This window comes from Talpa occidentalis, unplaced genomic scaffold (genome assembly GCF_014898055.3).
Source record: "Talpa occidentalis isolate TD23 unplaced genomic scaffold, MPIMG_talOcc4v2.1 talOcc4.11, whole genome shotgun sequence".
Taxonomy (NCBI): domain Eukaryota; kingdom Metazoa; phylum Chordata; class Mammalia; order Eulipotyphla; family Talpidae; genus Talpa; species Talpa occidentalis.
In genome coordinates, this window is record NW_023601104.1 from 4,668,716 (window position 1) to 4,694,010 (window position 25,295).

General features: G+C 39.0%; 1 protein-coding gene across 8 annotated transcripts in view; it reads left to right on the plus strand.

Moving 5' to 3' along the window:
* Window positions 1–25,295, plus strand: part of FMN1 (formin 1) — a 405,806-nt gene that overhangs the window by 186,081 nt on the left and 194,430 nt on the right. For all 8 annotated transcript variants that reach the window (XM_054700225.1, XM_054700237.1, XM_054700239.1 and 5 more), the window contains one exon: window positions 24,176–24,912. In XM_054700225.1, the coding sequence (XP_054556200.1) occupies window positions 24,176–24,912 (737 nt within the window). The remainder of the gene's footprint in view (window positions 1–24,175; window positions 24,913–25,295) is intronic.

The following is a 25,295-nucleotide window of genomic DNA, read 5'->3' on the forward strand; positions in this document are numbered from 1 at the left end:
ACTCTTCAAATTAGAATTATTGAGGCCTATCATGAGCCTTGTGCCTATGTCACTTACAGAAAAAACTTGATGAACAACTTCCCAGCCTTCAGGCAGTCAATAAAAATGAAATTACTGAAAATCGTTTCTCCAACTTAAGTTGCTATTCCCTGGTCTAGTGAACAGGCTTAGCATGTCATTGATCATTCGGAGTCCAAACCGATGTTTTACTCCATAAAGAAATGAGTAATTGGGACCCACTATTGATCATTTTGTCTCTGTAATATAGGTCTTTGTAAAAATTATTTGTATTTTGTTTGTTCATATACCTTTTGTAGTAAAAGTTATTTCTGGGATTAGAAGTTACAGGCATAGTGCATTGGAGTAGACACATATACACAGGAAAATAATTAGGATATTAGGAAAAGGAAAGAATTGAGTGTGTAAGTTATATTTATTTATGTCTTTTTGCTAAACAAATGTTTGGTTAAATATTTCCTTTACTTCTCCCACAGATACCAGTTATTTTTAGGTCAATGAAGTTTAAAATTTAAGACATAGCCTTCTATTTATTAATAAACAACCTGAGAATCACTAGAGATTTTAAACTTATTTTCATTTAGTTCTGCTGAAAAACTATGCACACTGAACTTGATCATATCTTTTCTGTTTCATACTTGTGTTATAGTTCACAACCTCATCATCTAACCAGCTTACGTAGTGAAAATCTAATTATTTCCATTCAGAAAGTGGGTTTCCTCGATATTTTCAGCATATAAAACAACACTGATTCCCATGTTGATGAACATAATACAGTATCACTGGTTTTGTGTGAAATCTCAACACTCTATAGCAGTGGCTCAATCTTGAAGCATGATTGCCAAAAACAAATAGAAACTCCTGTCCTTCTACTATAAAACAATGGTGGATAGGCCCAAAAATGAGGAGGGGAGAAAACAAGATTGCATTACAAATCTGGCAACATCAGCCACACTAGTAAAATCAAATCCAATGTTGTTTTATGACTCTGAATTTATGTGAGTGCCCAGGATCAAAGGGCTTGAATCCCACTGGACTGCAAGGTCCATAGTTCATGGCAAAAACTCATCAAAAAGAACATTTTAGTCATTTAAGCTTTTCATTTTAATCAGCCACAGTAATAAAAAGAACCTTTAGGTGTCCAAAAACATTTTGCAAGATCAAGAGGTGGTTCTCTCGCTCATAGAAGCTGCTTTCTTATTGGATCCATATAATGCCTGTGGCCTTAGAGTGTCAAAGGGCCGCTGCCTACACAGAGCTTGGCCTTGCAGGATGGTTTCTTTGGTTCTTCTAACTGTGTATTATGTGATAATAAATCATGGTGTCTGACGGAAGGACCATAAAATTTTCACACAATCTATCAAGCTATTTTAGCCATTTAAAGTTTGGTCTCTGACAGCAAGCCAGGTACTTTATAATGTTTAGACAGAAACAGAGCCTACTGCCGGCATCTTGACAAGTATCTAGAGACAGGACTGCAGAGAGGGAGCACTGTCCTGAGTCATTGGCCCCACGGCTTCCTGCACTTGTGGTTTTGGACAGTCCATAAAATGGGGATCTGCCTTCGGCACGATGTTGAGATTACATAAGATGATATTTGTGCATTGACAATCCAGAGGTCAGCACTGATAAGCACTAGGCCCAGATTATGTGCACACCCAGCCTAACCAGGTCTGCATTTTCTTTTTTAAAGATTTATTTTTATTTTATGCATACAAGAACTGGGGTGTAGGCCAGAGGTGGGGGCAGTGAGAGGATTCATCAGAGACCGAATGGGGAGCAGGACAGGCGGATCTACCGAAATACACTGCTGAGGGGAGTAGCGGGCGAGACAGGAGAGGTCTGCTGTGCCATGTGTGTCAACTCCTTGGCCTGGCATGGACCTCATGCCACAGTGGCTGGCAATAGCTTGGTAGCACTGAGACTTAACCCCTGTGCCATCAGGGAGGCCCCCAGGTCTGCACTTTCAATAGACCTGAGTAAAGGTAAAGGTGAAAGCTGGCTAGAGAGGAGCCAATGATCATAAAATGTTCCCAAGAACATGGAAGAGGGTGAAATCTGGGACCCAGAGGGTTGAATTTGCTTTGGGAAGAAAGAAGGAGTATTTCTGTAAAAACAAGAAAAAAAATTTAATCAATGTCTTTGGCTCTGGAATATTAACACCTCGGTGTCTTTGCTTCATGTTTAACTCTGGTGCTGCACTTTGGAAAAGAAACTAAGGCACGTATTATTTTTCCCACTGATCCCTTTGATAACATCCTCTATTGCTTTATCTGCACTTTTTGTCATTCATTGTTCCATTTTTGGCAGGTGCCTCCCTCTGTCTAGCAATACATTCAGCTATCCTTCAAAATCCCTTTGCTTGACTAGTCTCCTTCCCACCTACTGTTGCCACTGCGTGAAACAGTTCTGAAGACCATGGTTGAAGTAATTATCTCGTGATATTTGTTCCCTTTCAGTCTTCATTGGACTTGATTCTAGATGAAGCGTGAGTGAAGAAATTCTGATCTCTCCCTCAACATCCGAGACAATGAATTCTGTTTTTGCTCTTCTTCTTCTGAGTGTACTTCTCCATCTTTTTTGCTGCCCCCTCAGCCCTGCCTCCATAGTACTCCCTAAGTGACCCTGCAGAAGGGAGCCTTTAGTTACCTAACTTTCTATACACTGTCTCTTAGAGATTTCATTGATTGCTGCAACTTTATTTCTGTGTAAAATCTTTTCTGACCCACTGATTTAGATTCAGATGTTTTCCTGGGTTCCAGTCCAGGAAAGCTGTTGTTTTCCTGGAAAACCTATAACTGCAATATGTTATTAATATCTCATTTAAAATCTGTAAAGGGCCTCCCTGGTGGTGCAGGGGGATGAACACCGCACTGTGAAGTGGTCCACACACAGCCTCTGCAGCATGAGTTCGATCCCCAGCCCGCCAGGGAGAAACCCACATGGCGAGGCAGACCTCTCCTGTCTCACGCGCTGCTCCCCTCAGCAGTGTATTTCAGTCAGTCTGCCTGTTCTGTTCCCCGCTCTGGCTCTGGCGGATCCTCTCATCCCCTGTATCTCTGTCCTGTACCCCAGCTCTTGTATGCATAAATAAATACATCTTTAAAAAAAATAATAAAATCTGTAAAGCCAGAGTGTCAAGAATTCTTATAATTTTTAGGGTTGAAAGGACTGTCTACTACTCTCCTTCTGACTTTCTCCCACCCAATCTAAGTGCATACAGCATAAAACAAGTCTCCTTTCTTACCTGCCTTTGAGTTACTACTCTTCCCTAAAAATCCGGGCCAGAAATCTCAGATGTATCTTGGACATCACCTGCACCCTTAGCTTCTGCAACTGGTTGGCTGCAAAATTATCAGTTTTAGCTCTGTGGTCCCTTATATGTACTCATTCCTTGCCTCTCTGCTGTTATCCTAATTTAGGCTGTTATATCTTGCCTATATTCAGTTTATATTACAAACTATTTAAAGACTCATTTATATACCTTTAGTGACTCACTAGTGCCTATTTAGTTCTAAGTCTGCAGAATGGTGTTAAAGAGTTTCTAAAATCAGATTCAAACCTAAAATTTCAGTTTTCCACTATTTCCCTATGCTGCCCTGTCACCCTGCATGCTTCTCTCACTTGGATTGCTGACAATCTGTCATTCTGCCTTTGCCAATCTTTTGTGGCCCAGTAAGTATTCCTATCATATGTGAAACCATCTTCAGTTTCCTAAGGCTTCCTCCTCTGAGACCTAGGTGCATTATACTTAACTTAGCACTAAGTAGACTCACTCATAGTCATGAAAGCCCCTCCCAAGGCCACGCATGATGGACATAAATCTTCAGTAAATAGCGAACAGTTGAATCTGCCATCACAGTAAAACGTGAATTAATGTATAAACCAACCACTGGTTGGTTTCCCCCACTTTTTCCCTTGGTAATGGAAACTGGATTTAAACCAAAATGCTTTACGGGTAGTATTTTTCAAATTTACAGATATAGGAGAACTGTACTAGGAAAACTATGTTCCCAGAGGTTTTTTAAAGATATTTTTGACAGTTTGATTTTCTACTAGAGAATGATGTTTATTTTTTCTCATTGTCTTAGATACACATATATCAGATAATGCATGTTTAGTCAGCTTATGCCTAAATCATAAGTCATTTGTATTAGTACAAGTAAATGATACATTAGTATAAATGTATAACTTACTTGTTTTATTTTATTGTTTTTTTTTTTAAGATTCATTTTATTTATGCATACAAAAGCTGGGGTGTAGGCCAGAGGTGCAGGAGGTGAGAGGATTCACCAGAGACACAGTGAGGAGCAGAACAGGCAGATCTACTGAAATACACTGCTTAGGGGTACAGAGGGAGAGACAGGAGAGGTCTGCTGAGCCATGTGGGTATCTCCCTGGCCAGGGATTGAACTCGTGCTGAGACTTAACCCCTTGTTAAACAAATGGGGGGAGGGGCTATTTGTTTTAGTTTAAATGAAAGCAACATGGACTTATTTAATTTCGTGATCATTTGTAAGCCTTTTTATTACATAGATGGGGCACTGAAGGCTCAAAGAGCTGATTCTAACTGAAAGGTTGCTTCTCAACCTTTTCATCCTCAGTATCCCTGAGGGAGTCATCCTGCTATGAATAGGCCTTGGGTCCCTTGTAGTCAAGGAAGTTGACCACCCACTGAGTTTTGCTTCTGGTTACCACTCATTATCTATATTAGAGCCCAAACCTGTGGAGGCAGCATTGTCACTGTCATTGTGAGGTCTTCTACCAATCCAGTGCTCCATCTCTTCAGCCATGTGGAGATTGTGCTTCCCAAGATAGAGAAAGTGTTAACTGTGATTTAAGTGATGGGCAGAGAGCCCTCATGCAGCTCATAATGGGTGGTACTAAGAATATGCAACCTCTGGCTTAAAATAGCATGTTTAAAACAGAGAGGACCAACACGCGCACAAAATTAAACATGGTTCTTTCAGGAATGTGTAAATCAGTTGGATGAAAATAAGACCACCTCTTCCAAATATTTAATTCAATTTCAACATTGTTGCTTCTTAAGGTCAGAAGATTGTCTAATACTCTCTACTTTTCTCACTCTTTATCTCTGCAAGATTAACAACTGTATCTTGGATTTATAAATTTAGGAACTTGAGAGATTATTTTATAATTCTCAGATGAAGTTTTCTAGATTCATGAGATATGAATCAGTGCACCGATTGACTCTGTTCTACCGTGACCTAGACTCAAATGTTGGCACCACTCCTTGCTCATCAGCAACCTAATTACCTTTAAATGAAAAAGTGGAGAGACAGAGGCTGCCAGCTGTCTGGAATATCTCTTGGAGTAATTTTACATATTTTCCCCTAAACCATCAACCAAGCACCACCTTATAACAAAGGACTTTTAAGAACACTATTATTGAGAAACTGTCAATGTTGCTAGGTGGTTTCTGCACAGCTTACCTCCTCAAACAAGCTTTTAAAACCAGTCATGCCCAAAAACAGATAGAGAAATGTTTCCCTTTTCGTGAGTTCTAATTTTTAGTAGAGGACTGTTAAGTGTTTTCCTCGTAAGAACATTACGTTTGAATGTGAGTCTATTTTTCTTTTATTTTCACCTGTGTTATGTTGATAGGAAATCTGAAAAGCACATGAAAGAAAAATATAAACAAATGAAAAGAAAGTAGGCATCTGTTTTTATATTTGGCAATTGCAATTGAGTTTGGGGTATGTTTTAACCAAGTAAATTTGGACCAAGAAAAATGATCTTCATGCCAGACTTTATAAAAATCAAAATTCCTTTCTTTCAAACACCTCAACCATCCTAATCAGTTTCATATGTGTATTAATATTGCATTCAAGGACACGCAATCAAAGTCATCCCCCAGCTCTGATGCACAGAGAGGGAAAGGTGATGGTCCTGCACTGAGATTTCTAGTCATCTAAATATTTAGAGTGCAAGTAGTTTGTAATTATTTAGAGGAGACGACTGGCGTGGATACTTGAGCCAGTTCGTTTTTTTTTTTACAGAGCGAACATGGCACAAAATTGGCACGTATAAACTCTTATAGCTGACAAGCACATTCCATGTCGGTGGTATGAAACTCTGCAGCAGTCCTGTGGCTTGGTAAAGATGGTACAGAGCTGGCCCTGTATTGTCAGTAACCTGTTCATTCAGTTATTGTCTTGTGAAGGACTTGTGAAGAATTTTCACAATTTCTAATTTTGACAATTGACAATTCTTCACTGTCTTTCCACATTTTTAATATGTGTGACACTGTAATATCTAAAAAAGAAAAAATTGCTGGAGAGAAAACACTACAGCCATCCATAACCCTCTGTCAAACTAAATTTGAAGTGACATTTCAACCTACATAGAATATTTAAACATTTATTTAAAAAATATTTCATGAATTGTATTTCATGTTTGACCAGCTAGGAAATGTGAATACTGATTTACATTCATATCTTTCAATTACTAGGGGGAAAAAAAACCCAAAAATGTAATTCTTGTAACAATTATCCTTTCAAAAAGCACAAATTATGGAGATGAATATCAATCAAAAGTAATACGGTTTAATCGAAAGGGGGGAGCTCAGGAGGAAAACAAGAATGTGGTTTGTCTATATTCCAGGAGAAAAAATCAAGTCAAAATGAGATCTGCTTCCTTCCAAGTTATTCTGTGTGCATCATATTTGAGTGTAATTTCACATGCATCTTCATGTTCCAAGTATCATTAAACATTTAGTAATCAGAACAAATGTTCTGCCAGATTCCATTTATTATCTTAACTGTTTAAGGCATTGAGCCCCCCAATTTATAAATATATAATTAAAATCCCTATTAAAAAAATAGACCTAACTGGGGGATTTACATTTTTCTTAATCTATGTTTACCAAAGAAGAGATTTATTCTTAAATATTACATCAGATCTATGTGAGCTCAGATAAATCAATGTGATACTTTGCCAAAACCTTCTAAAAATGAAGGGTATTGATGCCCTGTGGTCAGGGAACTTTGTTTGCGGAGTTCTAGAATTCTCTGGTTATTCAAAATGACCATTATTTCAGATCTCGCTCTTGTTTTTCTCTGGTCTAAGGGCTTAGGATCTGTGGGTACCCTTTATCTGCTGTACACTGTCAGTCTGCATACATCATCAATGGCAGGTATTCCAAACGAAGCAAGCACAGCTCTAGAAACACCTTTACTTCTTCCTAGAAAGATCTATAGCTGAAGATGACCAGGGAGCCTGACCACTTAGAAACTCGCAAACAGCTCAGCCACCATGAGGAACAACCCATGACCCTCGTTTATCTGGGGTGCTCTGTTGATCAAGGCATTTCTGTGACCTCTGTTTTAATGATTTTGGTGTCAGTCCCAGTGAAGGAAGCAAGGAAAATAATTCATAACACTTGTATGCACATGGAATACACCACATTCATGAGTTCAGTGATTGTGAAGTGGAAATATACTTGGAACTATAAAAAGTCTTACCAATAAAAATGTGCATGTATTCACGATGGTGGTGTTATTAATGTCTGTAATGTAGAATGTTTATTTGATTAATTTGAGGTCAGTCCATTTGTCGACTCTCACTTAGGCCCTGTGAGTATTGTAAGGAAACTCACTTTGGAGGTCCACAGAATGAAACAGATTTAACCAGGTTTGAATGGAGATGGAGCTGAAACTTTGGACCTATGAGTGCTAGGATTTTGTAAGGTTTATTGTAAAGATCAGGGACTCCATCAGCTATGCACTTATCACCTGGCCCCTCACTTGAGGGATAATAGCAATAAACCTGCAAATCAGAGGGGTTTATATTTTTAATAGGCCTTGCATGGACAAGCCTCACTAGTTCCTCCCCTGCTTCTTCCTTTTACCAATTGAACGTGGAGTCATAGGCTCAACAGTTTTATAGAGTCTTCTAGAATAGGTTAGGGACCTTGGAAAATTCATTAATTCAACAACTGAGCCCCTGCTATAGGCTAGGTACTGCTCATTCTAAAAAAAGGTAGCACTGGGGCCTCCCCAGTGGCACAGCGGTTGAGCGCTGGGTTGCGAAGCTGCCCGCAGCCTCTGCAATACCGGTTCGATCCCCAGCCACCGGGCAAGGGTCCCACATGGCGCGCAGACCTCTCCTGCCGCGCCCGCTGCTCCCCTCAGCAGTGTATTTCGTCGGTCTGCCTGTTCTGTTCCACGCTCTGTCTCTGGTAAATTCACTCACCCTCCCGCGCTTCTGACTGTACCCAGTGCTTGTAAAAAAAATCTTAAAAAAAAATTAAAAAAGGTGGCACTAAATAAAAGACCAATAAACGTGAGTCCTCATAAAGTTGACATATTTAGGAGATGGTTGGAGAAAGCAAAGGTAGTAGCACAGTGGGTAGAGTAATTAAAAAGATAGAAAGAGGAATGAGATTTAGGACATCTTCCAGTTGACCTGCCACATACCAAAAGATAATGAGGGAAAAACCACCAAACTGAGTAACTTAGGAAGCTATTGTGGTTTTTGTATTTTTAATGAAATGTTGGTGACCTAAGGCAGATTTTTAAGAAATTACACAAGGAGTTTTGTAAATATGCAAAGACAGCAGGTAACTGCAGATCTCTTAGCACCATGTTTGTCAGTGAATATAATGGGATATTTTATCCTGAGGAAGAGGTAGAGTTGTGGCAAGTGTTCTGGTTTTTGTTGGGGAGTAGGCAGATGTCAGAAAAAAGAACTTGTGCACTTTTTAGGGAAGGTTAAAAAGGTAAGAGTACTTTACAATGAACAATATAAAAAAATTGCTTGAGAAAATTCTCACCATAAACATTGCATTTTGTCCATAAATGATAGCCTAGCATTTTGCTGTATGATACAGTGCTAGTTATAAAGGTGTAGTCTCATTGTATAAGAATCGACTTGCTACTGTTTATTTAGAAAAAAGTTGACTTTTATTTACTCACATTGTGTTTACTCTTCTCTAAGGCCACTAACTAAACATAAGCCTTTACTTGGGGAGTTGTACTTGTAGCTTCTAATGGACAGTGTACTATAAACCTAACTAGTTGCTGTTAGTTGTATTCAATATTATATTAACTCTGCAGCATATTCTTGTCTGTATTTCTTAAATTGGTTTGAATACTTCTGGGTTTTATTCACCTCCCATGAAATATGTATTATGTAGCAAGACAGGTAATGTCATCCTGTTTTACAGGGTAGGAAACTAAGTGAGAATTTGCACCACCTCACAATACTGATGAAGTCATAGACTTTCTACATCTTGGAGACCCCCTGTAAAAGTATAGGGGGAAAATGTTCTAATTGTACTGTGGAGCAGACTGGTTTTGATCGGTGGTATCTCAGTTACTAAGGAAAAAGACTATCAATCTAATGCAGATCCAAAGCATGCTTTTAACCTAATACTCTGACCTTGCCTTGGCTAGCTCAAGAAAAACACTAAGGAAAATTCTTCAAGTTGGCCTGGGAATAGCATTCAGTCCTATTTTCTTAAAGAAACAGAAAATTAGAAACTTGTTCTTTGAAAACACTTACTGACAAACTACAATGAAAAAATCAAACTCTTAACTGATGGGATAAAAATTAGACCAGTAAGAAAGGGGAAGAAATGAAATATCTCAGTGTCAAAGGCAGCTACTCTGAGTTGTCATTCTCTCACATTCGCACAGAGTTGCAGTATTAGAGTGATGTTGCGTAAGCCAGTACTGCTTCTGGGACAATTCCTGCTAAGCCCATCCCAGCCCTGACCTAGAAAGAGAGCTCTGGAAATTGGGCCATAGGAGTGAAAGTGCTATAATATGCATCAAAAAGGTTACACTTTACCTGAGGGAATTTGGCCATCCATGTGGAAGACATACGTGCTTCTTTAAATTTTGGGGACTCATTTTACTATTGTTGCAAATAATCCTGCTTGAAAGCCTAACTGATACAGTTAGTATATATGTATTTTCCAGTTTTTAATTTATATATATATATATATATATACACACTCTTATTATTTATTGTCTTACCAATCCAATTTTTTTTTTTTTTGAGATATAGCATACAACAAAATCAGGTCTTTGCATTTTGACAAACACATGCAGTCACATGCAAGACACAGAACATTGCCATCATCATAAGTAGTTCCCCGCTGTGCCTTAGAGGACAACCTATCTCCTAATATTAGGCCCCTGGCAATCATTGTTTTTTCTGTCCTGATAGCTAACTTTACCTTTCCCAGGAAGTCAAATAAATGCAATCATATGGTCTCTACTGTTTTGAGTCCATCTTACTTCACTTAGAATAATACATTTATGCCATATATGTGGTCTATCTATCTAGCCATCTGACTGTCTGTCAGTCATTAGTTTCTCTGGGAATTATGAAGCCTGACAAATTCCAAGATCTTCAGGCTGAGTTGACAGGCTGAAGAGCCAGGGGTAAATTTCCAACCTGAAGCCTGGGGGCTTTAAATCCATGCAGAATGGATGATTCACTCTGAAGACAAGAAAAAGACTATATACCAATTCAGTGGCAAGCAGGAGACATTTTTTCCCCGGGAGCAGAGGAGACAGCCCTTTCTTCTGTTCAGGTCTTTACTGAATGAAACCCACCACATCAGGGAGAAAAATTCGCTTTACTCAGTCTACCAATTTAAGTGTTAATCTCATCCAGAAACACCCTCACAGAATAATGTTTGGTTAAATATCTGGGCATCCTGTGGTTCAGTCAAGCTGACATATAAAATGGACCATCACAAGAGATTTAATAACAAAGCTGGTTATATACTCATGTATGGGTTTTTAGGTTATTATCCATTTTTATTTCACTAGGTCAAATACTTGAGACTGTGGGTCTTATGCAAATTGTATATTTAACCTTCTGAGAAACAGCTAAATGGTTTTCCAAGGTAACTCTTATAATTTTATGTTCCCATCAGCAAACTATGAGGTTTCCAGTGGCTCCAATTCCTCTCAGCTTGTGATGTTATCAGCTGGGTCAATTTCTCTGTCTGTCACTCAGTCAGTCAATCAATCAATCATGATTATCTGCCCCTCTCTCTATCCCTTTCTCTCTCTCCTCTCCCCCCTCCCAGTTGATATATAGTGGTACATCAGTGTGGCTCTAATTTGCATTTCCCTAATGACTAATGATGAAGAACATCTTTCTATTCATTTGTTTGTTATCTGTGTATCTTCTTTAGTGAATTGTCTGGTCTATTCAGGTTTTTTTTTTTTTAATACATTTTACAAGGGTGGAAGTTGTTTCTCTGTTTTTATTTTAACAGAGTTCTTACTGTGTTCTAAAAGTCTTCTATCAGACCCATGTTTTGCATATATTTTCTTTTGGCCTGTGGCTTATCTTTTGTTTTAACAATGCCTTGCAAAAAGCAGATTTTAATTTTGGAAAGGTCCAGTTTATCAGTTTTTATTATAGATCATGCTCTAGATGGCATGTTTATGAGCTCTTTGCATAACCTAGGGTCACAAAGATACTCTCACATTTTCATGCAAGTGCTTTTTTGATGCACACAAAGTGGAATTTAGGAGTTTTAAATGAATTGTATACTAGCCACAGCATTCAATTACTCTCTCCGTTTGATTTTACTAATAGAAAATCTCTAAAAATCACATTTTGAAATATGCAATTACAAATGAAAACAGTTTTTGAAAAAAAAATTCCCTTACAATTCTAGGGTTCTATTAAAATAATTCCTAAAATTGAAGCATGAATTGTAGGAAATTTTTACTTTACATTTGAAACAGTAATGTGTAAGAACTACAGGCATTATTTATAATCATAAACATCACCATGTAAAAGAGCACCCAGTATAAAATGAAAAGCTGAAATCATCAATTACTTGACTCATTCACATGCTTGTTGCTGACGAGGGTCTGTTTTCTCCTGTCGGGGCCCACACAGAGCCCCTGAGCCCCCCATGCTTGGCTGTGCTGCTTTGAAGCTGAGGTACCTGTGCAGAGTGAGGTACTCATATGTTCGTGCACAGGCTTGAATTTTTTTTATAGAGGCATGTTCCTTGTTTTATACATGCACTGGGTACAGTTGAGAGAATTTACACTGCTGAAGCAGCGGGCGGCAGGAGAATGTGGGACCCTCCTCCGGTGGCTGGGGAGCAGCCGGGGATCGACCAGCGCCGCAGAGGCCACGGGCAGCTTGGCTGGCAGGCAGAGTGGCCTCCCTGGTGGCGCAAGGGGTTAAGCACCACACTATGAAGCAATCCACAGCCTCTGCAGCACAAGTTCGATCCCTGGCCGGCCAGGGAGCAACCCACATGGTGCAGCAGACCTCTCCTGACTCGCTCGCTGCTCCCCTCAGCAGTGTACTTTATGGTTAATCTGCCTCCTCTGCTCGCTGCTCTGTCTCTGGTGAATCCTCTCACCACCACCACCACCATCCCCCTCCACATCTCTGGCCTGTTCTCCAGCTTCTGTATACATAAATAAATAAATCTTTAAAAAAAAAAAAAAGAAGAAAAAAAGAAAAAAGGGAAAGAAAAAACCAACACAGAGTTACAACTTTCCTAATCAATGAAACTGTTTTCAAAACATGTGACTAGAGCCAGAAGGTTGACTTTGCTTCCCAAAGATTATTTCGAAACAACAGCAACAACAAACCCAAGTACCTTAGCCACAGACATGCTGAGGGTACCCAAATATGTAGCTTTTGTGTAACCTTTTAAAATCACATTTATTTCTAAGGTTAAATAGCCTCCTAAAATAACATGAAAATTGTTTGCAGAGCTGCTGAAAAACACCTCCTAGAAACACCTCTCTAGAAACCTAGTTTGTTAACCCCCTGATCTTTTTCTGACTGATTTGTCTTATAGCTGAAGAAAATAGCCAGAGATAAGAGGCAAATGTCAGGTCATACAGAAATCTTACGCTGATCAAATCCAAGCATTCTGACCACTATCTTAATGTTTTTCCCATTACCTGACCAAGCCTCTCTAATTATAGCAGAAAATATTTCTCCTTGGGATCTTTACTTAGACAAATGAAGACAATGCTCAATTTCGTGAACTCATTTCTGGCATCTCAACTTATAATGAGTGTGTGCCTTTTGGCTGCGGTGAGCAATTTTTAGAAATTTAAGACATTTCCCTTCCTAGCTTCCTCTAGAGGAGGCATCCTAGGCCAGAGCCCAGATCTTAATGAAAAACACATAAACCCTCTTGTTTGTTTTCCCTGTCAATTTGCCTTTAATTTGAAACCCATTCAATGGCAGATTTATCAAGTGACTAGTCCCTGGGAAGACTCCATGTGGCAAGGAGAAGGTGGTTGTGGCCTAGGCACACATCATAGGTCATTTGTTCAAATATTGAGGTAGAAAGCCAAATACCTCCTTGCTTACTCATGAAAATATATATTCAGGGAGTTAGGGGTGTTTGGTCCTGGAGTGACTTGTTGCTGGATAATGAAAGCAACCTGGGATTTTCCTAGGCAAATCAACCTTAATGGTCCTTCATTTTCTTCTGTTATTAGAGGAAAACTTGTGTCTCCATCATCATGATGTTGTAAAACACATATCAGCTCAGCTGTCTTGAAAATAAAAAATAACTCACAACTATTTCTTCTCGCTTAGAATGTGAGCTTCTTGAAGTATTGATAGTTTCTTATATTTCTGATACTCTTTACAAGATCTGGTCTACTGAACATGTTCATTAAAGCTGGATTATATATTAGGTGGTGCAATACCATAGGCTCATCCCACTTGAATGGAAGTAGGATGCATGTTTACAGTTTACTTGGTTCATACACCATTAGGAAGAGTAAGGTCACAGTAGGGAGTTTATCACAACCTCCCCACTGAGTCCCCTGCAACCAGAGTGCTGCAGCATTATATAAAGATGTAGAAATTATTATTCTCATCAATAATCTTAAGGTCTGATGCACACATTTCATCTTTACTTTTATACCACGAAGAACTCAACTGGTTCCTTCTCACTTGCTCCTGCTTGATAGTGCTATTTAAGTGATCTAATGTCACATTTCATTTCCTACACCATTAAATAAAAAGAGAAGGAAAAGAAACATGCAAGTCAAAACTGGGAGTATGTGAGGCAAGCATAATTGAGAAATCAATTTCATACTTTCTAAAATGATACTATTGGACTAATGGGTGCTGGCCAGACGATGGTGTCCCTTTGTAGATGTGCACGTGAGGTGAGAGGAATATTCAGTGACTGTTGTGATTACTTGGAGAACCTCAGTTGGTCACAGTGTTAAGGATCAGTTGCCTTTAAGATCACTCATCCTCAGACACTGCACTGGCTATGGCTTCAGTAGTGATGATAGTAATACAACATGAAATTCCTCTCAATAGAGAAGGTATTAGCGTGTTGGCTCATTGCCTAAAAATGAGTAGTCTTGGGGTTGCTCATTAGGTTTAGAATTACTTTTTGGAAAAACAAAGTCTGAAAATCATTTCCATGGCTATCCCAAGATATATCCATTCTGTGACTTACACTATATTGTGTGACATTAATAACTTAAAAATAAAATGTTACCACAATCCCCTGTGAGTCATGATTTCTTCCCTTTATTTCACAAAAGCACTCTGGCTACAATTTCTTGTTTTGTGTCTCAGGTAGAAACCTCTGTCCAGATCTCAAAGAAATGAAAGAAATTTTCATTTTGGTCTCACTTCCCCACTACTTCCTCAGATCACTATCCCTAATGATATTTACTTACTTTCAAAGTATATTCCTGAGCATTTGTAATAGCTATCACATTTCAAAAGTGATGCACAGCTTTATCGGAATTGCATACTCAACCACCAGAGTGTTTTTAGAGCATCTGAATGAGCCTGCTTAACCTCGAGTATACATTCGCATTCATGGTGAGAGTGGGCCTCTGTGTGGCTTAGGTAATACTTTGCCCTAAGTCCTTAACGAAGCTTTTGTAAAGTCATGAACAAAGCTGTCTTCTAGGAAGTTTTGAGGCAAAGAGATATGATGTAGTCTTGGGTGTGGAAAATATTAGCATTTTAACACTAGAGGAAACCTTACTGATATAAGTATTTTAAGCCTCTTTCAGTATTTTTAAAAATTGTATATTATTTACATCATTCTTCATTTTTATACAATGTATATTTTATCATCTCAGGTATAGTCCCTGTGGGATTCCCACCACCAGTTCACCTGTGTACCATCACCATCGTCCCTTGTGTTCTTCCCATCCCTATTTTGATCCAATTCCCTCCTCCCCCACTGCAAAATGTTTCTGGTTTATAGTTGCCTGTTGATTTTGATATTTACTTTATTAAAATTACTTTCTTTTTCTGATCCCTTATTTGGATCCCCTACATTCCTAGGTGAAACCATCTGATATTTTTCTTTCTGGGTTATTTCACTGAGCATGATCCCTTCCAGCTCTATCCATGTTGCTGCAAATTGCATGAGTTAATCTTTTTTGATTGCTGAGTAATATTCCATTGTATATATGTACCACATCTTCTTGATCCAATCATCTATTTTGTGGCATTTGGGTTGTTTCCATAGCTTAGCTATTGTAAATAGTGCTGCAATAGGGGTGTAGGTATCCTCTTGAATTAATGTTTCTGTGTCATTTGGGTAAATACCTAGGAGTGGAATTGCTGGATTATAGGAAGCTCCATTTTTAGCAGTGAGGAACCTTCATACATTTTTCCATAGCGGTTGGACCAATTTGCACTCCCACCAGCAGTGCAGGAGAGCTCCTTTTTCTCTACATCCTCGCCAACATTTGTTGTTGCTAGTTTTTTTTTTTTTAAATATATGCCATTCTCACTGGTGTAGATGGTATCTCATTGTGGTTTTGATTTTCATTTCCCTGATTTCAAGTGATGTTGAACATTTTTTCATATGCCTGTTGGCCATTTGCATATCCTCTTTGGAGAAGTGTCTCTTTAGCTCTTCTGCCCATTTTTTGACTGGGTTAGTTACTTTGTTTTGGTTTAGTTTTATCAGCTCTTTGTAGATCTTTGTGATCAGTTCCTTATCGTTAGTATTGTGTACAAAAATTTTCTCCTAATCAGTAGGGTGTCTCTTTGTTTTGTTACTCTCTCTTTTGCTGTCCAGAAGCTTTAATTTGATGTAGTCCAAGCACTTTACCTTTTCCTTCACTATCTTTGCTTTGGGTGATATATCTTTGCAGATGTTACTGAGGTATATGTCATGTAATGTTTCACCTATATTTTCTTCTACATGTTTTATGTAAACGTCTCATTTTAGATATGAATAAAATGAGCATTACAGAAGTAAAAAATTTGGCTGAATGCATATGACCAATGATTGAAATAACTAGGAGGAGAATGCAGATCTGCTGCTGCTGATCTCCTCTTACTTGGGAATCAAAAAACTAAAGATATATCACTTACTCTATGACACCAGTTTTTTTTTTTTTTCCCCAGAAGGATAGAAAGCAAATATTTTAAAGAAATTATCTTTAATTATAATTTATCTCTATTTTTGTGTTGGCATTCTGATTTCCTAAGGAGTATTGAAAGGGACAGATTATAAATCACTGAGGATTGTGATAAGGTAACAGAGAGCACTAGGCAAAGGTAAAAAGGTCTGAATTTGTGTCTGTCTGTTGTTGGCAACTTTCTTAGTTTCTTTGTGCCATTCCCCATCTGAAAAAGTTATGGCAATATTGTCACAGATGACTTCCACAATGCTGTATATTAATGTAACACCAATGCATTATGTGCCACAGGTAGTCTATAATGTTAGTCAATAATTATTATAATCTACTGATTACTATTAATATAGCCACTATCAAGAGATATCAATTCAAAATGATCAAGTAGAAAGAGTATTTTAACCAACCAGGAGTCAAACTCCTTTGTCATCATTTTCCAGCAATGGGATCATAGTTAACACATGTGCCAGGATGTCTGCTCTATAGAGTTCTAAGGTTGAAACTAAAGCACCTCTCACAGAGCCCAGCAATGCACTCCATGTCCATTCCATTTCACTTATTATCCCAACTGAATATCATCATGGCAGATGATGACAGGGATAGTATACCGTTTTCACATGAGTAATTTAACTTTGTACTCCCTAGCACTGCATTTTATTGGGCTTTACTCCTGAGTCAACATAAGTGCTATTTTATCATTTTGATTGCACTCCACCCTTTCTTTTCCTACCCAGTTTCATTATTTCTTTATCCCTTCTAGCAAGTTCTAATTAGCAAATTGTGCTACAGTGGCCCTGAGATGGCCTCTTAGTTGTAACATGATGTGTTTATTTCTGATAAGAACAAAAGAAAATACTGATCATACTTTATTAGAACAAGTTATTAACTGATGGGGTTTTCATCAAAACATTCTTATCATTAATGTAGACCTTTGTTTTTAGGGTAACAATATAAGTCTTTGTTCAACCTTCAGAAGCCAACAGAAAAACCAGGATGCCCACATTCAGAGTTGTAGAACCACCACCTTCTTGCCTTTCCCAAGCACCCTGTGAAGCTGAATCCCATCCTTTTGAAGTGTTTCTCTCAAGGGCGCCCTTCACTCCCATTTTCCTTTCCTTTCCTCTATTTACACGATACTCTTAAGTGGGGAAAGCTCATTGTGCTGCCTGGGAATTGTCTATATTTTCGCAACCTAAGGAAGTAAAATTTGGAAGTATCCCTGGAAAAGGTTGACTTACTCAAGTCGCACAACAGATAACCTGAAATTTTACTTGTTCTGGCGGTGCCACAGGAGGAGGGTGTTCATACAGCTAAATGCTAATGGGTGGTTTCTCCCCAGTGCTTGGCATCAGCTGGCTATCTTTCATCAGTAGGCATTTTTCCACCTTCCTTTTGACAGACATATTTGTGGGGACCAGACAAGCAAAAATCTCCCTCTGTTGCTTGGGTTTCAGTACACTGTGTTCCTTCGATGGTTATCTCTGAACAGCATAATGTGGAGGATATTAAAAAATAATGAGGATTTGGTAGAGGAAGGGAGAACCAGTCCCCGAGGGGGCTGGGCAAGTTGCTTTAAAAGCCCAACTCCTAATCAGATTAGAATCATAAATGTGGTTCAATTCTTTTGAATACTTTATTATACTTATGGGAACAGACTTTAAATTTGCTATGACGAAAACACTAATCTACATTAAGTATTTTAAATTGTTAAAATTAAATAGGATCAGCATCAACTTTTAGAAATACCTGCATAAAAGAAAAACACTGGATGTTTTTATGATTAACCCTGAATGAATTTTCTAGGTAATAACAAGTATGAAATCTCATAGTTTATGCTGTGCATGGGATCATCAACTAGGAAGAGGGCCACATTCTCTCTTTTAACATTTTTGTTTTGAGTTTCAAGTCTACTTGGGTGGGTAATACAGAAGCATAAGGAAGCCTTAGTATTTAAAGCTAAAGAAATAATTCCATAAACACTTATCACTAACTGGCGAAACATTGTGCAATGTTCTGGAAGTTCAAACATGAATGCAGCATGGTCCCCAAATTCCTGGAGCTTTTAGATTTGCAAAGATGATAACCATAAATGACTGTAATGTGATGTGAACTTAGGAAGTTCTTTGGCAGTAAAGTCAAAGAAAATCTCTTGTCAAGAATTATGAAAAGTTCAAGCTAGAAGATTTAATTCAATTTGACTGAAATTTCTGTTGGGGCCTTCACTAGGTGAAAATGGAGAGAAAGGATTTTTGAAATAGAGGAAACAGAATGCACAAAAGCATTATGATGTGGGGATTGATCACATGTTTGAATCTGTGGTGCAATGTAGGAAAAATCTGGAAAAATAGCAAGTTTTTGAAGACCATGCCTTCACTAGAAAAAATTTAGACTTAGGTGCTGTGTGGAATTAACAATTCTTGTTGTAAGTAATGAAGAGATAATCACCTTATGGGGACATACCAGCATTGGGAGGAATTTTTTTTTTTTTTTTTTGAACAGCACATTTCCTTGCAGATTCTGATACGACCAAGGTAAAAGTCATTGCCAAAGAGAGTCTACCAACATTGTCATTTCATGCTATCTCAGCTGTTGACACAGACAAAGATTAACAGCAATTACTGTTGATTTCAGCTCAGTCTTCCCATTGGGATCTCAGTGTATGGACACCCTCTCAGATCAATTGAATGATGATCTATGGGGTGGTCCTGCTCCTCTGCATTTTTTCCAGAGCTCTCCAGTTGTTCCTAATGTGGAACAGACTGAGAACCACTGAGAACCACTACCACTAAGTAAAAATAGTTCCAGTCAAGGGAAGGGATGATTGAAACAAAATGATTTTAATTGGAATTGCTCCCTTAAAGATTGTGACTTTGAGTCTTGCTAAGCTGTAGAAGGATATAGATTAATAGACTATTGCTGGTGGAATGAAGATGTGATTAAAAAATGAAAGTAATAGAATTGAATGCTTCCAAAAATAGAAAAAATACAAACAAGTTACTAGGAAAGGAAGGTAGATAAAACTTGAAGTATGGTAGATAAAACTGGGTAGACTTGGAAAGATATCAAACTTAGCACTTGTCTCCTTTCATATGATGTATTGAAGTGAATGAAGAAAAAGATTTTCAGCAAGATGGGTCAGGGAGCAGGAAAATCATAAGACTTCATATGTCCTATCTAACAACAACTAGAGGATTTATAATCATCTTATCTTCTGTGTACAAGTGCCATGTTTAATGTGAAAGTAAAAGAGAATAAAAAGAGAGTTAATGGGGGTTAAAATCACTGTTTCCTTGACCTAGCCTTCCTTGTGTGTGATTTTGACTGTAATAGCTTTTTGGATCTGATATTTCATAAAGATTCTCAGGATCATGGACAAAGATTGTTCAAGATTACTACCTGTTATCAAACAGAAAGTTCTACTCTGTGTTTGATTGATCAAATCATGAACAGTCTTTCCAACTGTGGCTCTAGATAAAAGATAGGTAGCAGTATGTGGTTCCCACGTACAAAGTGGAGTGGCACTTACAGGGAGAACAGTGGGAAATGAGTCAAAATTTCACTTTCTCTAAGACTTGATTCATGGTATGCATGGATTTGAGATACTTCATTTGTTGGAAAGCCAGGCATGATTTGAAATAGTAAGTAGAATATGGGCAGATAGTAAATGAGGTGCTTAGTATTTTAATCAATTGGAATTACTATGTCATGCTGGGCTCATGAAGACAACCAAGATCCATTGGAATGATGAGGCAAAGAAGGGGGAAAGGTAAATTGGGCCATTTACATTTTAGTGGTCAGTGGATTTCTGACTGTAATCTTAGCATATTTGCTACAAAGGACTGGAAATCCACTGCTAGCTTCTTATTTAGTAATTCTCTAGTACAGTGATGATAGTTTGTGAGGAAGTCATTCATGGAATCGATGTTTGGTAATCTGTCCCCTTATCCTTGGGTGTTTGCAGCAGAGGAGGGTCCTGAGAAAAGATGACATTTGCAAAAGCCCAGATATATGAAAGAACATGGCCCTGGGAGAGTCAAGAAGTTATGTGAGACTAGAATACAGGACATGTTACGAAAGGGGCAGGAGCGAAAGGAGCAGACATTTGGCAGAAAATAGACTGGAAGACCTTTCAGTGTGTCCTTAAGAAAAGTTTTAGCGGTAATCTTTATTGCCCAATTATTAAAAGCGTTTGAAGAGATAAATACCTGCATTAAAAAAGCCTTCTGGAGCCACGGTGGCTAACCTGGGATGGGGAAAATTATGTTTGGTGGCTCTTCATTGTTCAGGTAAAGAGGACCCAATGGAAAGCTGAGGCAGTGGGGATGAAAGGAAAGGAATGAATCAGAGAAATTAATGAAACGCATTGATAAGTAATACATTGTAAATGAAAAAGAGCAAAGAATCTAGCATGACATCCAGGTTTCTGGATATGATGATTGGGAAAATGTTGAGCAAGATACCATGAACTCACTGCAAGGAGGAATTTCAAAGGAGGAATAACTGAGATTTGTCACTCATGATTTATTTTACAGACATGTTGAATATGAGATAACCGGTTAAATATTCAGGTAGGCCAGTCCAGAAGATAGTTGGAATTATGGTTTTAAGGTACCAACTTGTAAGTTAGTTATAATGTATAGTAAACGAATTCCATTTACCGCATGAATATACAAGTTGACCCCCAAGGAGACTGTGTAGTTCAAGAGTGAAAAATGGCAAAGATGCCTGGGGAACAACTTTTAGGGAGGAAATGGAGTAAGAGGAGTTCACAGACTAACTGGAGACAGCTGTAGGATGGATGGAGAAAGTATGTCACAAGTTTAGGAGAGCAGAGAAAACTTCAAGGATTGGACATGTGCTTTGACAGTACAATTGAGTAGACAAAATTGAGTGCTCACCCAATGTAACCATCAAACCATGAAGTTTCAATAAGAGAGGAAGCAGAAGCCTCCTGCTCTTCTTATAATGCTTGAAAGGGGAATGGATGGGAAAATAGAGAGCTAGAGATATGTGCTTATTCAAAAAGTCTGCTGAAAAAAAATTTTTTTTGTCAATTCTGAGAATGAGGTAGGGTAAGGTGACAGCTGGGAGGGATTAAGGAAGGATTTTGATATCTTTATTTTTGTTTTATTAGAATAGAGGAAGGTGCTAGAGAGCCCTGTCTGTGCTCTTCCCACTACGCTAAGCAAATGTGCTACAAAGACGCCAAAACATATGTGGGTTTACCTGTTACCTTCAGGAGATACAGAAGGCCATTGATTGAGAGCTGGGGACTAGAGCCTTGGCTGTAGACACAGGTCGGTTTTGTGATAAAAGGGAAGTTTCTCTGTGGAACATATCTTTGCAGCTTTTTCATATTAATAAGAAGTTGAATATTGACTCCTTAGTATTATTTATCTCTTAACCTTCTTGGAAGTGGGTTAGCCAGCAACAACACTGGAGAGTTAGTTTGCCATGGGCAGAACTGAATTATTCACTAAAGTGAAATGAAAATGTGGGCAAGTCATTTGGGATGGAAATTTGGACTAGGGTATGGCTGAAGGTGGGCAGGGGAAGGAGAGGGAGACATAAAGGGAAATGGGTGGGATGTTGAAACAATAATTATTTTGAACACATAGTTGAATAAAACTTGAACTACTTTTAGGCAGTTGGTAGTAAAATTCATGAAATATTGGGTAAACTTTTGTATTCATAGTACATAGTTTATCATGACTGCTTAAGCTTTTCCAAGTTTTGTGCCTATTACTCCACAAAAGTGGCATTGTTTGGAAATGTTAAAGAATGGTGAGAAATCTGTTTTGTCTCTTCTTCTCATATTGACATTAGCAGCAGTGACCAACTGTAACAATTTTTTCAGGACTTACTGTGTCCCTGGCACAATGCCTGTGTTATATGAAGTATTTTATTGCACCTTTATGAAAACCCTAAAGATGGCCCCTGTTATCCTCACTTTACACTTGAAATAACTCCAGGTTGAAGGCATGATGCTTCCTGCCCAATGTCATAGAACTTTCCTGCCCAATGTCATAGAACTTTCACACCTCGGTCAGGTTGTGAACCAGGTAGCATGAATCCAGACCTCAGATGCTTATACCTCTGTGCTGTGACAGTGCCCTGAACTCACTGGTTCATCCAGAGTCACATCAAGGCACCATCCCCACACATATAAAGATCACCTTTAGGAAAACGCTATCTCTACTCTGTTGACCATACTTTTGGGGGGTTGGGTTGTGAAGGAAAAAGTAAACAAAGTAGAAATATAATTACAAATTATTTTAATGAAAGTAAAGAATCTTCCTATGTTTTTGCTTTACCTGCTAAAAGTATAAAAATGTGCTTGCACACATTTTGGTGTTCTAGATATTTGTGGTCTGAAGTTACAGTGAAGAAAGTCTTATTTGGCATAAAGAAGGCTCTCAGGTCAATGACAGTGAATATAATGATTGCAGTGGTTTTTAATCCATCCATCTCCTCAAATCTGTATTTGCTGTGCTTGCTTCTGGGATCCAGAAGTAAAGGCAGATACAGTCCCTGATTTCATCTTTGGAGTTTAAAAGCCAATGGAGAAGGAGGAAATTAAATAAATGCACCAGAGTTATTTAATTACTGTAAATTAGATTTTGGAAACTAATAAAAATTGTAAATTTCATTGCTTCCCAGTTAACTATAATAGGCTAAATGACTTTGCATGCTGGGAAATTGATTAATGATTAAGAATAAACCAACTCTGTGCTAATAAGTGTAAAACCAAGGACTAATATCTGAAGATATAAGTGTTAAAAGGCTGACTGATGTCTTATATAATATCAAGTGCTGGGGGCCTCCCCTGGGGGCGCAGAGGTTGAGCGCTGGGCTGCGAAGGTGCCCGCAGCCTCTGCAGCACCGGTTCGATCCCTGACCACCGGCGAGGGTCCCACATGGCATGACAGACCTCTCCTGCCATGCCCGCTGCTCCCCTCAGCAGTGTATTTCTTTGTCAGTCTGCCTGTTCTGCTCCCTGCTCTGGCTCTGGTGAATTCTCTCACCCTCCTGTGCTTCTGACTGTACCCAGTGCTTGTATAAATAATAAATAAATATTTAAAAAAAAAATCAAGTGCTGGGTATGCAGAAGAGAAAAATAGCAAATCTCACATTCTAATGTTTATTCATTTATATCACTTCTTCCCTATACGATAAATGATTATGAAACAAACCAAAACTGATCATGGGCAGCTTTGCCACTGGACCTTTTCAAAAATACAAGTGTCAACTTTTTCTCGTATCTTTGGTTTCTGCTGTTTTGGCCCTGCGGTCCCATAGAGGAGACATTCTAAGGATGATTGTGAGAACAGGAGCTCCAAGTCAGAGGACTGCCCAGCCTATTTTTTTTTTTCTATAAAGGTTTCTTCTTCAATGCCAAAGCCAAAAATAATCAAAGACATACTTGAGCATATTCAAGCTTTTATTAAAAGTTTTGTTTTGCATTTGATATTAAAACCTGGTGAAAGTTCTTAGGTGACAGTTTTACTTTAAACCTTAATCCATAGTAATTATTCCCCATAAACTCAAATGGGATGAAATGACACTTCTACTCCAACTGTTGAAGTCCTTGGAAAATTCATAAGGTGAAACCCACACCTTATTGGAGTCCCCAGAGATTGGCACTGCTTTCTCATCTTTATGTGGGCTGGGCTGTGGTGCCATGGGGATGGTATTAGGATTTTATTTTTTATTTCTGATATTTATTTTAATAAACTCTTTCCTTTCCACTGCTAACCCTACAGGCTCAGTTTGAACTTCAGACCTTTCACATCCGGGGGGAGCATGCAGAGAGCACAGCGAGACTAGAAGAAACCATTGAAAATCTCAAACAGGAGATCGAACACCGATGGAGAAGAGGATGCGAAGAGATGAGAGATGTGTGTATCTCCACCCACGATGACTGCCCTCCAAAGACCTACAGGAATGTGTGCATCCAGACAGACAGAGAGACTTTCCTCAAACCCTGTGAAGCCGAAGGCAAGACAACCAGGAGTAACCAAATCATACCCAAAAAGCTGAATATCTCTTCGTTAAGCCAACTCTCTCCCCCAAATGACAGCAAAGATGTCCATGTACCACTTCCGTCTGTGGAAGGCACCTTATCCAGTCAGCAGAAGGCATCGTCTCCCCCTCCTGCACCACCCCTACCTGCAGCGATCCCACCTCCTCCTCCGCTCCCACCTGGATCTGAACCTTTGCCACCAGCGCCTCCCCCACCACCACCACCACCACCTCCTCTGCCTCCGAGTGCTGGGCCGCCCCCTCCTCCTCCCCCACCACCACTTCCTAACTTCCCTGTGCCCCCCAGTAGTGGGGGGCCTCCTCCTCCTCCAACACCCCCAGGACTTGCACCCCCACCTCCTCCGGGACTCTTCTTTGGAGTGGGTCCTTCGAGTCAATGTCCTCGGAAACCAGCCATTGAGCCCAGTTGTCCCATGAAGCCTTTGTACTGGACTAGAATACAGATAAGTGATAAGAGGTGAGTTCAATTCCCCTGGCCCGTTCTCAACTTGTGAATTCACAGGATTCCCCACAAGTGACCTTTTATTCTTACCTGTACAATGTCTGCATGTTGTAGTACTCTTTCTCGAATGTGGTAATGGATACCTTGGATAAGCAAGATTGGAATGTTTTAGAGAGAATGTTTCTCCCGGATCTTCTTTGTAATCTCTATGGGCTGATTATGGGAGAAATGCTGTATTTGGTGTCGGAGATTTCTCTGAGATAAATGGTGCCTTTTACAGACCCGAGAAGAGGGCCTCCCTGGTGGCACAGGGGTTAGCTCTCAGTGCTATCATGCTATCACTAGCCACTGCAGCATGAGTTCGATCCCCAGCCGGCCAGGGAGGTGACCCACATGGT